The sequence below is a fragment of the Heloderma suspectum genome, chromosome 4 (genome assembly GCF_057233095.1).
Source record: "Heloderma suspectum isolate Gila_16-S chromosome 4, 16-S_ref, whole genome shotgun sequence".
Lineage (NCBI taxonomy): Eukaryota > Metazoa > Chordata > Lepidosauria > Squamata > Helodermatidae > Heloderma > Heloderma suspectum.
Genome location: NC_139461.1, coordinates 137,493,440 through 137,506,985, shown reverse-complemented (window position 1 = coordinate 137,506,985; position 13,546 = coordinate 137,493,440). Strand labels below are relative to the sequence as shown.

At 43.7% G+C, this 13,546-nt stretch overlaps 1 protein-coding gene across 1 annotated transcript in view; it reads left to right on the top strand.

The window, feature by feature from the left end:
- TERT (telomerase reverse transcriptase) overlaps positions 1-13,546 on the top strand; it is a 55,052-nt gene that overhangs the window by 17,495 nt on the left and 24,011 nt on the right. Inside the window, exons 4-7 of the mRNA XM_084850661.1 lie at positions 3,627-3,816; positions 5,308-5,490; positions 6,658-6,819; positions 12,820-12,915. Of these exons, the coding sequence (XP_084706787.1) occupies positions 3,627-3,816; positions 5,308-5,490; positions 6,658-6,819; positions 12,820-12,915 (631 nt within the window). The remainder of the gene's footprint in view (positions 1-3,626; positions 3,817-5,307; positions 5,491-6,657; positions 6,820-12,819; positions 12,916-13,546) is intronic.

Genomic DNA, 13,546 nt, shown 5'->3' with positions numbered 1-13,546 from the left:
CAGTCCAGCACTCTTAACCACTACACAGTTTTCCGGATCTAGCTGTGTACCATCGGGCCTATTTGCTGACCTCTACTAAATTTTGGTCTTTTCCAGTCCTTGGTCACTGTGGGAATCTTCTTGTCTGGAGCCTCTCTTTAAATGGACAGCATTAGGTTCTAGGCATATTAAGGTAGACAGAACTCCTACCACAATTTTGGCAGTCAGAGAAATTTGGCGTATAATGCCATGTCAGTTACAGTTTGATCCATTTTCCCATGCTAAACTGACTTTATGGGGAAATCCAGATTTAAGAATTGGCAAGAAAATGTTTTTATGGAGAACCTGGACAGATAAAATATTTACCCTGGATCATTTAGTGGGGGTTGATGATGAGTTTTTGTTAATTTCAACTTTGCAAGATCAATTTGATTTGCCTGCTAGTACAGCAGTATGGCAGTACTTGCAATTGAAACATTTGTTGGTATCTAGATTTGGTTGTGCTGCTTTTACTGCTTCGGAGTCTCCTTTGCTATTGGAAATACTGATTGAAACTGATCAGATATATCAACCCACGATCCATGTTTACAACTATTTCTTATCAATGAATAAATATGATACAAGTGGTATACACCAGGAATGGAACAGGGAATTGGAACATCCTGTTTTGTTTAATCAATGGACTGCCATCTTGGCAGTCTGTATCAGACATTTCAATGGATATTCGGTTTTGCCTTATTCAGTAAAAACTTTTGTTTTGGATCTATTGGATGCCACAAAGTCTTTTTAATAAAGGTTTGTCTAATTCGGCTGATTGTTGGAGGTGTAATGCAGTCAATGCTTCTCCTATTCATATGTTTTGGAAATGCCCAATGGTTGCCTCCTTTTGGGAGGAAGTTATTATACGGATAAATTTTGTATTGGAAAGATCTTTAATATTTACTGATGTAAATGTTCTTTTAAATTGCTTATCTGCTTCTTGGAATGTAACACATGGTCAGTGTAAATGGATTTTCCGCACCCTTTTGGCTGATGATGTGCACAACATCAGATATGTGAAAAACTAGAGCCCCCCCTTGCATTAAAATGATAGCTCACATGGAGGACTGGCAGCTCCTGGGCATGAGCGGATAGGTCCAGGACACTCCCAGACTGCTTGCCGAGTCCTCCAGGGACTCACACGGGCAGGCAGCAGCTCCTTGAGAGCCTGTCGACCACGGACTCGGGTGAATCCATCCATCCCATGTCTAGCCACGCCTGCTGGCACACATAGGTACAGCCCCTGCATTGGTGGTACAGCTACAGCAGGTACAGCTACAGCCCCTGTAGCTCCCTGAGGGAGGGCTCTGGCCACTCCATTCCCCTGAGGGGAGGATGCCTTCCCCCCATTAAGGGGGAAGGAGAAGCCATATAAATCTGTCTTCAAACTGTATCAACTGCAAATAGGGATGACGGAGAATTTCTCCACGAATCTCCGGGAGGCCGAATGCCAATGCATTCGGCCCCCCGAAATTAGTGGAGAAATGGTCTGCCACCCCCCCCCCCCGGGATGGGACTTACCTTTGGCGAATGTCCCTGGCGCTGGCGGCTCCCGGCAGCGGTGCGGCGGCAGCCAGTCTTCCAACCGGCCGCTGCCGCCGCCATTTCCAAGTAAAAAAAAAACTCAAGCAAACGTGATAGGCTACGTAAAGATTTACGTAGCCTATCATGGCTAGATTTTCAAAAAACACCGTGATAGGCTACGTAAATCCTTACGTAGCCTATCACGGCTGACTTTGGGGGACGGGAAGCGCGTACGCAAATGGCGGCGCCCATGGGCGCCACCATTTGCGTTCCTTCTTTGGGCACGTGTAGTCTACGTAAACATTTATGTAGACTACGGTGAAAATAAGGGCAACGCAAATAGCGTTGCCCTTATTTTCGCCGTAGTCTACGTAAATGTTTACGTAGACTACACGTGCCCAAAGAAGGAACGCAAATGGCAGCGCCCATGGGTGCCGCTATTTGCGTAGGTGCTTTTTTTCCCCCCCAAAGTCAGCTGTGATAGGCTACGTAAGGATTTATGTAGCCTATCACGGCTGACTGCAGGGATGCAAACGGCGGCGGCTACAGCCGCTGCCATTTGCGTCCCAGCTGGCAAGGAGGATTTGCGGCCGGAGGGACAGGGCGCCTCCCCCCTGGCCAGAATTTCGGCGGGGAGGGATGGGGCGCCTCCTCCCCCGCCAAGAATTTCGGGGGGAGGAACTGAGCGCCTCCCCCCCACTGCAAAGCAAGCTGCAGGACCAGGTAAGGGACTTTCGTCCATCCCCAAAACTATATGCTGGTTAGGGAAGTTTGCCACTTAGTGACTGAAGATTTAACTTCAAACACAGAGACACATTTAAATTACTAAAAACAAATTAAGGCATTTTAAAAACCAAATAACCCCAAGGTGCACAACCTTAAGATCTCCTTAGTATGTATGCTAAGTTTCAGGTGCATAGGGTTTACAGCTTTGGTGCTATGGCACTGACAGACAGTACACATCCTCGTTGATTATTACAGATAATATAGTTATTATGTATAATAAATACAGTACCATATTCCTGGGCCTGCATATTTCTTAGACCTTTACAATTAATTACTAGTCAGTGCTACATTACAAAATTGAGAAATGAAAGTTTTATGAGAAATTACACTTACTGCAGATTATTTGTTTATTTACTTGTGGCATTTATATACTACTGAATATAATAAAATAATAAAAGATTAGCACTTGGCTGTCATTTTGAAATGCAAATGGGGGGTCTTTCCATGCTTTGATTTTAGCAAGTTTTGGATATGTTAATCCGCTATCATTTCTGAATGAAAATTTGAAACGCTTCTGTTACAATTTTGCCCGTGTCAATTCCTTTCTTTCTAGACTAAACGTAGCTTGCTGAATTTATAGGGAGGGGTGTTCAGATGTCACATACACTGAATGAATGTGCGAAAGGGATCGTGAAGCCATGCCCCTTTGCATCTTTGGCACACATCAGAAGGTGCTCTAGACATGTACTGATGTATGCAAGTAAAGCTCCTCTTCATGTGCAGAGAGATCCTGACTGGGCCAGGATTCTGCTTGTGTGAAGGAACTCTACACGTGAATGTTGTTACATATTAATAGTTCCTTCTAGTCCACTCCAAATGCACAGGGACCAGGGCTAGCCCATGCAACTGCCCTCAGATATTTCAACACATGGGGGAGGGTTCTGAAGCCCCCTCCCCAATTGCTTTTCGATGAGCTTGGATTTCAAAGTTTCATATGGGCTGATAGGATTTATATTCTAAATACTGTTTTAGTATTTTCCATGGAGATATTGTGGCAATTCAGATCTCTTTTTAATAGTAATGTTCGGTTTCCCAGATACAGATAGGCTGTGGAAATCTCTTGGCTCTCCTCTGCGTTAACTTCAGACCGCATGGCTTGCTGCTCATCAAAATGAACTTGGGTACCCAATTTACCATTGACTAAAAAAACTTAAAAGGAATCTGTTCTAAATACTGCTTCAAAGAATATTGAGATGGCAGGCAGGCAATTAACTTTAATACTGAATATTGTATGGAAGAAGAAATGATGTGATCTGTTCCATAGTCCACTTAAAAACTAATGCTAACTTCCATTCTAGGAGCCATCTGGACAAAGTGCACCTTCATATCTTATTAAAGGAGGATATTGAAACTCTGCAACAGAAAAAGTGTGTTCCCCTGGCATCAAAACTCCGGTTCATCCCCAAACCAAATGGGCTGAGGCCTGTGGTCAAGCCGAACAGCGTGGTGGGAGCTGAAACATGCTGCAAAAACAGCAGAGACAAAAAGGTTCTTAGTTAATTCATTATTATATTGGTCAGTTTCCTAAATTTGGGAGGCTGGTGATCTGATGAGCAAGTGTTTTCTATATCCCTTGACCATATTTATTGCCCTCCTCTGAACCTGTTCCAGTCTGTCTGCATGCTGAAAGTGCAGCACCCAGAACTGAACACGGTACTCCAGATGAGGTCTGGCAATTGTGGAATAAAGGGGAACTATTACTTCCCATGACTTGGAAACTATGGTTCTATTAATACAGCCTAAAATCACATTAGTCTTTTTTGCAGCTGTATCACACTGCTGACTCATATTCAGCTTGTGATTGACTACAATCTGAAGATGCTTTTCACATGTACTACTGCCAAGCCAAATATTCCCCATCCTGTACTCACGCTTTTCGTTTTATATTTTTATTTTATTTTTTCCTATATGCAGCGCTTTCAGGCAAAATAAATTTCCACGATGTCTCAAGTACTAGGAGTTCAGCTTATCTTTTTTGTTTTTCATTCCTGCACATCTGCTATCCTCTGGGGCTTGCTAAACATCCTTATAACTCCCTCAGTTTCTCTTGTAGCACCCAAGTCTCTACTTTCAGTACTTATCTTTAGGCTTTTTTCTCTATCCCTCACATGATTAAGTTTAAAGCTTTCTTCATCAGGTTCACTGAGCTTCTGCCAGACACTTCCCCCAAAGTCCATGTGAGGCATAGCCCAAGTCCTTCCGGTAATCCTTCATCCCTGAAGCTTAGCCTGGAGTCCCAGAAACCAAACCTCCCTGCGTCACCACCATCTGCATAGCCATCTGCATTCAGCTTACAGGAAGACTTGATGAGAACACCACATGAGCCCCCAAGGCTTTCACCTTCTCCCCCAGAACCCTAGGCAGAAATGATACATTCACAGCGGTGGCTGGCAGTGTCATTTGTTCCCATATGGATAAACAAGAAGGGATAACAATCAATGGCCTTAAGAGTCTTGGCAACCTGTCCATCACAACCTGGCTCCATACACCAGAGAGGTGGTGCATTGCAAGAGCTAACGGGTCCCACTACTACCACCTCTTCCTGCTACTGGCAGTTGAGACACTTCTGTCTTTGAAAGGTCGAGGAGTCTGTTGTAACTGTCCTCCATCAGGATACCCAGAGCCGCTCCCATGGGAAAGATACCGAAAGCAACTTCTTAGTTCTAGTGGTTCAGAATGCCTTCTGATTCTCCTGCTCCGGGCAGTCTTCTCCACCATGCAGTTTCCTCCCTCTTATAGATCTCATCTTCTAACCCAAGATGCTCTTCCTGCCTTTGCCCTCGTTGCAGTGCGCCCTTACTCATTTCCAAGAACTCCTCATCTTCTCTAATGAGGCAGAGTATGGAAACTCCTCCAGTCCTCTTCTCTTCCAGCAGAACAGCCAGCTTACTCATGCGTTCATATGAGAGTGACCTGTAACAAGTGTAACATTAATGCACTTTAACATTAAGAAAGTTTTTTCTTTTAATTTTCCCTCAGGTTCAGTACTTCAACACACAACTTAAAAACCTATTTAGCGTTCTTAATTATGAACGAATGAAAAACCCCATCTTGCTTGGCTCTTCAGTGTTTGGGAAAGATGATATTTATATCGTATGGAAGAAGTTTGTTCTGAAGGTTTTGGAGTCGAATGCTGAAATGCCTAGATTCTACTTTGTGAAGGTATGATTTGGAGATCAGGGTCTCGGTTGGCCTGAGATCCACCTGTCGCCAACACTGTCATCTTTTCAGCTTTCCTCTACTCCCAGGCATTTGATGGCATATGATGGGGCTTTTAATGCCAATTGTTTTATCAAATCCCAGTGTTTTATTGTAACCGGTTTTTAGCTGTTCTAATTGTTTTTAAATTTTGTACGTTCAAGATTTTATATTACGTTGTATTTTGGGTTGTAATTTTTGTGAACTGCCCAGAGAGCTTTGTCTATTGGATGGTATAAAAATGAAATGATTGGTCTGAATGTTTTCCCTTTTGCCAAAGCTGAGGATTTTTCTTTTTTAAGGCTGCAATCCTACGCACGTTTTCCTGGAACCAAGCCCTGTTGAACACAATGCCACTTCCAAGTAAACATGCATAGCTTGCACTGGAAATTTTGCATCTGTGGCTGTAGCTGCCCAGTTTTGTAGGCCTGTTACCAACAATCAAGCTGTTTTGACACTCCTTTTTTCTTCACTCCAGATTATTATTATTAATACTGTTGCTACTACTACTGTTATTATTCAAGAAAGGTTAAGCCACCCATGATTTCCCATGAAAGGAAACGTTTAAATTAGATTTTCTGCTAAATTCTAATTTGGGATAGAATTCAGACTAGGTTTCCAAGTTTTGCCTTGAGCAGAGCTGTAGCAGATTTGGGGGGGCTGTTGACTTGAATCCGCAAAAGCAAGCCATTCGGATATGCTGGGTATTCCACTAACATTGCTGGAATGTGCCAGCCCAAGAGGATTCTAAAGGGGCTGTTACTGAATGGCATAGGTTCATACCTGTATACTAGTTCTACTGAGGCCAGACAGAGACCTCCATCTACAAAGTAGCATAAGTATGTGTAACTGAGTTGAATATAGGTTTGTCCTCTGTTACTGTTGTCCCCATCTTCCCCCTGTGTAGAATTTTAGATCGTAAGCTCCTCAGAGCAGAGGCTTATCTTCCTGTGTAAAATCCTATGCACATTAATGATACTACATATGTATGTCATCGCTATCTGTCTTCTGCAAGATTAATCAATACTTGTTAGTGAATGCCCTTCTCTTATTATTGTTTTTTTTTTTTACTTTGTGTGATATCCCATGCACAGTTGAAAATTAAAAGAATTTGGTCTTTTTCTTTTCCAGGTTGATGTCACAGGGGCTTACGACGCCATTCCCCATAATAAACTGGTAGAAGTGATTTCGCGGGCCCTTGCTCCAGACAAAAAGACGACCTACAGCATACGACGTTATGCAGTGATCATGAGGACAAGAAACAGACTTATGAGACGATACTACAGGAGATATGTAAGGCAGTGCTTTTTCTTCTTATTGATGCCACGTTCTGTTTTCTTAAAAACAAAAGCTAAAGCTGGGTACCTTACAGTGTTGAAAGATACTCCCTAGATAGATTGTTCTATGAAAACCATCCTTAAGACCAGAGGTTCACACACTTCAATTTGACTTAAGGCATCTCTGCACACTCGTGATTGGCCACTCACAGAAGTTTGTGGGTCCTTTAGACAACATCATCAACCTCCAGGACGTCTCCCACGCTTTTCCCTGTTTATCCCGCTATATCAGGTGGTATAGAAAATAAATAAATAATCAATCAATCAATCTGGAATTTAAAAAAATGGGATATTGCCAGTGTGTAATTTTATTTATTTATTTATTTATTTCTATACCACCCAATAGCCGAAGCTCTCTAATGCTGCATAGTGCTATAATTCGGCCACTAGATGGTGCCGTTTCATTGAAAATATAGAAAACCCTGGTAAGGCTGCTGAGAAAGGGTGTTTTCAGTTCCAGGTCACGTGTTCATTGTCTAAAGGAGCCCATCCTAATCAAGCCACAGAAACGGAAGCAGAAAGCCTCAGTAAGGCTGCAGGATTTTTCCATAATGTAGAGAAGTCCTTACTAGCTAGCTAAAAATTGTTGCCACAACTGCCCATGCACCTCCTCCCCCCGCAAGGTGGTTCCTCTGATTTGCGCAAGACTTTTGTAGGGGGGTCCAGCTGCACCTCACTGAATCTGATGCCTCATGCAAAAGTCCAGCAAGAGGGAAGAGAAACCGTCCTCCCTGTCCTCTCCCAGGTTCTCTGTGGAGGAATGAAGGCGCCTCTCCCACATAATGGGCTTTTGCAGGAAGTGGAAGCAGCAGCAACTTTTCCTCAGGAAGGAAGGGTGGGATCCTGGTGCTGGGCATGCGAGTCTAGTGAGGGGCAAGCAGACAAGTGGATTTATGGAACCCTGTTCAAGATAGTTGATCCTTATCACGGTCCTCTGTAGAGGAGAAAGCAGCTAGTCTTATTGTTGAGGCAGTTTCTGCTTAAAGAAATGCTCTGAGTAACACTTTCCTCAGTGACTTTCCTCCAGCAGCCACATTTGAATAAAATGCGCTCCTTTCTGCCTTGTCTTGCTCTCCTGAGCATCAGTTCTCTTTGCCCATGTTTGTCTCTCTGCTGTTTTCTGAACTTCCCCCTTGTGCTGTCTCAGTTCTGAAATAAAATGACAGGTGATAGGGATCCATGATAAAGGAGCTGCACATTCCTTTTTTTCTTTTCTTTTTTGCAGGATTTTTAACCTTGCTTTACACCAGGGGACGGCAACCACTTTGGGTCTGGGGCCAAATTGCACACACCCCAGGCCAAGCCGGTGGGCCAGACAACATCAAGGGGTGGAGCCTCGACCCCAAGGTCCCTCACTCCCATGACATCGTCAACCCCACCCCGCCCACTTTTTAAAAGTGTATTTCTTTCTCGTGATGCCGAGAGAGGCATGGAGTTCCATGTCTCTTTCTGCACTGAGAAAGGGACTCAGCTGGGGTTTGCAGGGGCTGGCTCTTGCAAGCCCCGGCCAAATTGGGCTGCTTCTTCCTGCACTGCACACTTTCCCAGTCAGAGCACGAGTGGCACGGAAGCTGTTGCAGGGGAATCCCCAGCTTATCTCTGAAAGTGGAAATAAGCTGGGGGTTCCCCTTTGCGCCACAGCTTTGGAGGCAATCCCCCAGAAGGTGCTCAACCCTCCACAAGCCGGTTTACACCCACAGGCTTTACACCTCCCATGTTTTATACCATAGAAATTTGCATTAGCAAAGGAGATCGTTACCTTGTCGTGGTGCTGGAGTTTGAGCACCTCAATGACGGGAAGGTCATTGCAGAGAGGTCAGACTAAATATGATCCCTGGGGAAGGAAACGGCAACCCACCCCAGTATTCTTGCCATGAAAACTAAATGGATCAGTACAACCAGAGATATGTCGGTATACCATCGGAAGATGGGACTCCCAGGTCGGAAGATGGTCAAAACGCTACTGGGGAGGAACAGAGGATAAGTTCAACTAGCCCCAGATGTGATGACGCAGCTAGCTCAAAGCCGAAAGGACGGCTAGCAGCCGATGGTGCTGGTAGTGAATGACGAATCCGATGTTCTAAAGATCAACACACCATAGGAACCTGGAATGTAAGTTCTATGAGCCAGGGCAAATTGGATGTGGTTACTGGGGAGATGTCAAGATTAAATATAGACATTTTGGGTGTCAGTGAACTGAAATGGACTGGTATGGGCCACTTCACATCAAATGACCACCAGATCTACTACTGTGGACAAGAGGACCACAGAAGAAATGGAGTAGCCTTCATAATTAATAATAAAATGGCTAAAGCAGTGCTTGGATACGATCTAAAAAATGACAGAATTATCTCAATTCGAATTCAGGGTAAGCCATTTAACATCACAGTGATCCAAATATACACCCCAACCACAGATGCTGAAGAAGCAGAAGTAGATCAGATCTGCAGCACCTACTGGATAGTACGCCAAAAAAAGATGTTATTTTCATTACAGGAGACTGAAATGCTAAGGTGGGTAGTCAAACAACACCTGGAATTACAGGCAAGCATGGTCTGGGAGAACAAAATGAAGCGGGACATAGGCTGATAGAATTTTGCCAAGACAACTCACTGTGCATAACAAACACTCTCTTCCAACAACCTAAGAGACGACTTTATACATGGACTTCACCAGATGGTTGACACTGAAATCAGATTGACTACGTCCTTTGTAGCCAAAGGTGGCAGACATCTATGCAGTTGGTAAAAACAAGACCTGGAGCTGATTGTAGTTCAGATCACAAACTTCTTATTGCACAATTTAGAATCAGACTAAAGAGAATAGGGAAGACCCACAGATCAGTTAGATATGAGCTCACTAATATTCCTAATGAATATGCAGTGCAGGTGAAGAATAAATTTAAAGGACTAGATTTAGTAGATAGGGTCCTGGAAGAACTATGGACAGAAGTTCGCAACATTGTTCAGGAGGCGGCAACAAAAAACATCCCAAAGAAAAAGAAACCCAAGAAGGCAAGATGGCTGTCTGCTGAGACACTGGAAGCAGCCCAAGAAAGAAGGAAAGCAAAAGGCAACAGTGATAGGGGGAGATATGCCCAATTAAATGCAAAATTCCAGAGGTTAGCCAGAAGAGATAAGGAATTATTTTTAAACAAGCAAAAAAAGCGGAAGTGGAAGATAATAGAATAGGAAGGACAAGAGACCTCTTCCAGAAAATTAGAAACATCAGAGGTAAATTCCAGGCAAAAATGGGTATGTTCAAAAACAAAGATGGCAAGGACCTAACAGAAGCAGAAGAGATCAAGAAAAGGTGGCAAGAATATATGGAAGATCTGTATAGGAAGGATAATAATATCGGGGATAGATTTGATGGTGTGGTCAGTGAGCTAGAGCCAGACATCCTGAAGAGTAAGGTTGAATGGGCCTTAAAAAGCATTGCTAATAACAAGGCAGCAGGCAACGACGGCATCCCAGCTGAACTGTTTAAAATCTTGCAAGATGATGCTCTCAAGGTGATGCATGCCGTATGCCAGCAAATTTGGAAAACACAAGAATGGCCACCAGATTGGAAAAAATCAACTTATATCCCCATACCAAAAAAGGGCAGCACCAAAGAATGTTCAAACTATCCAACAGTGGCACTTATTTCACATGCCGGTAAGGTAATGCTCAAGATCTTGCAAGGTAGACTCCAGTTCATGGAACGAGAATTGCCAGATGTACAAGCTGGGTTTAGAAAAGGTAGAGGAACTAGAGACCAAATTGCCAATATCCGCTGGATAATGGAGAAAGCCAGGGAGTTTCAGAAAAACATCTATTTCTATTTTATTGACTACTCTAAAGCCTTTGACTGTGTGGACCATAACAAATTGTGGCAAGTTCTTGGTGGTATGGGGATACCAAGTCATCTTGTCTGCCTCCTGAGGAATCTGTATAACGACCAAGTAGCAACGGTAAGAACAGACCATGGAACAACGGACTGGTTTAAGATTGGGAAAGGAGTACGGCAGGGTTGTATACTCTCATCCTACCTATTCAACCTGTACGCAGAACACATGCGACATGTTGGGATTGATGAAGCCAAGGCTGGAGTTAAAATCGCTGGAAGAAACATTAACAATCTCAGATATGCAGATGATACCACTTTGATGGCTGAAAGCGAGGAGGAGCTGAGGAACCTTCTGGCGAAGGTGAAAGAAGAAAGTGCAAAAGCTGGGTTGCAATTAAACCTCAAAAATCCAAGATTATGGCAACCAGCTTGATTGATCACTGGCAAATAGAGGGAGAAAACGTGGAGGCAGTGACAGACTTTGTCTTTCTAGGCGCAAAGATTACTGCAGACGCTGACTGCAGCCAGGAAATCAGAAGACGTGTACTTCTTGGGAGGAGAGCAATGACAAATCTTGATAAAATAGTGAAGAGCAGAGACATCACACTGACAACAAAGGTCCGCATAGTTAAAGCAATGGTATTCCCTGTAGTAACCTATGGCTGCGAGAGCTGGACCATAAGGAAGACTGAGCGAAGGAAGATAGATGCTTTTGAACTGTGGTGCTGTTGGAAAATTCTGAGAGTGCCTTGGACTGCAAGAAGATCAAACCAGTCCAGACTCCAGGAAATAAAGCCAGACTGCTCACTTGAGGGAATGATATTAAAGGCAAAACTGAAGTACTTTGGCCACATCATGAGAAGACAGGATACCCTGGAGAAGATGCTGATGCTAGGGAAAGTGGAAGGCAAAAGGAAGAGGGGCCGACCAAGGGCAAGATGGATGGATGATATTCCGGAGATGACGGACTCGACCTTGGGGGAGCTGGGGGTGGCGACGGCCGACAGGAAGCTCTGGCATGGGCTGGTCCATGAAGCCACGAAGAGTCGGAAGCGACTGACCGAATAAACAACAACAACAAACATATTTACCTAGAATTCCATGATATAAACCATGTAATTTTTCTACCCCCAGAGTTGAGGCAGATGGTGAATTCTAAGGCAACTTGGTGCCCTCCATATGTCTTGGAATACAATTCTCAGCATTCATGCCCATTGACCACGCTGGCTAGAGCTGATGGGAGTTAAAGTCTTAGATCAGCTGGGGAAGACTGACCTAAGTGGGGCACAAGCTTAGTTGGCTAGCTTACTCCTGGGGTGAGTGTGTGGGTGGGTGGTGATATTTACCATATTCCTTTATCTTTTCTTTTTAATTTGTTGTTTGAAAATTGATTCTTGTCCTTTTTATGTTGTATAGTTTTTCTTTTTCACCAAAAGTTCTTTTTCAAGTAACTGAGGCTGTAATCCTATGTGCACACTTACCTGGGAGTGAGTCCCACTGAACTCAATGGGAGTGAGTACTGAGTAGGCATGTTAATAGCTACGGCCAAATGCTGTTGACTCTTCAAGAAAAGAATCTACCAGTGACCATGCTGGCTGGGGCTGATGGGAGTTGTATTCCAACACATCAGGCACCAGGCTGGGGAAGGCTACTGACCTGGTGAAGTTCATTATGTTTTGGGGGGTGTTCATTTAAGGCAGAGGTAGAGTTCTTGGCCCTCCAGATATTGCTTGGACCCCAACTCCCTTCAGCCTCAGCTAGCATGGTCAAGGATTATGGGAATTGTAATCCAGCACATCCAGAGCACCACAGGTTCCCCACCTCTGATTTAATGCCTTCTTGCGTTATCTTCATGTGCTATTTGGGTAATGTCAAATAGCCGGCCCTTTAAAATGACCTTTCCTTTGGCCATTAATATACTTATTCCTGTTCGTTGTCAGGGGAGATTCCTATGATTTTTCCTTCTACTCCTTTGGAAAGGATTTTTTGAAAAGTTAAACAAAATTTGTATTGTGCAAGAACCCTGTTCTTGTGTTATATTGTGTGAGACAGTAGGTGTTTTTTCTGCCATGTGCTGGAGATCGACTCAAAACGCTAACATGTTTTAAGCAGAATGTATTTACAGGTATCTGCTTACAAGGAGTTTATGCCTGATATGAAACAGTTTGTGTGTCATCTTCAAGAGAGCACCTCACTGCGAAATGCAGTAATAGTTGAGCAGGTAAGTTTCTATTAACCACTACTTTTTTTGCAGCATAGTTACTATTTTTGCTATTATTAACTAATGTTTAGCATTTATATAGGGCTTGAGAGTGTTCAAAGGGCTTCATATAATTGCCTTGCCCATTGTTGCAGCCCCTGTAAGGTAGGCTGCTGCTATTATTCTCATCCCCGTATTGCAGCTGTGAAGGCAGGGTGAAAGAGGCTTGCCTAAGGGCTGCTCAGTGGGAGAGTCTAGATTTGAACAGGAGGCATCCTGAGTCCTACTCAGTCTCTTAGGCTGCAATCCTCCCTCTTCCTAGAGAGTAAGCTCCACTGAGTTCATTAGGATTTACTTATGTGTAAGCATGCTCAGGATTGCACTATTAGCCACCAGATGACAACGTCCCTGCTCGTCAGAAAGCTGATGACATTTAGTCTCAAGATAAATTATTAATTTGGAGCTGACGCTGGCAGTTGTGCTCCTATTTAAGGTTTTCCACATCTCATGCGGTATGGTTTTTACTTTTATAATTTTAATCCTTCTCGATGGGATTGTGCTGTCCACATTATCCGAGGCTTTCCTTATTTTGGTGTGTCAGAGGGAGAGATTTTGAGGTGGGACAATAGTAGCAGCTTTAAAAGAAGCGATT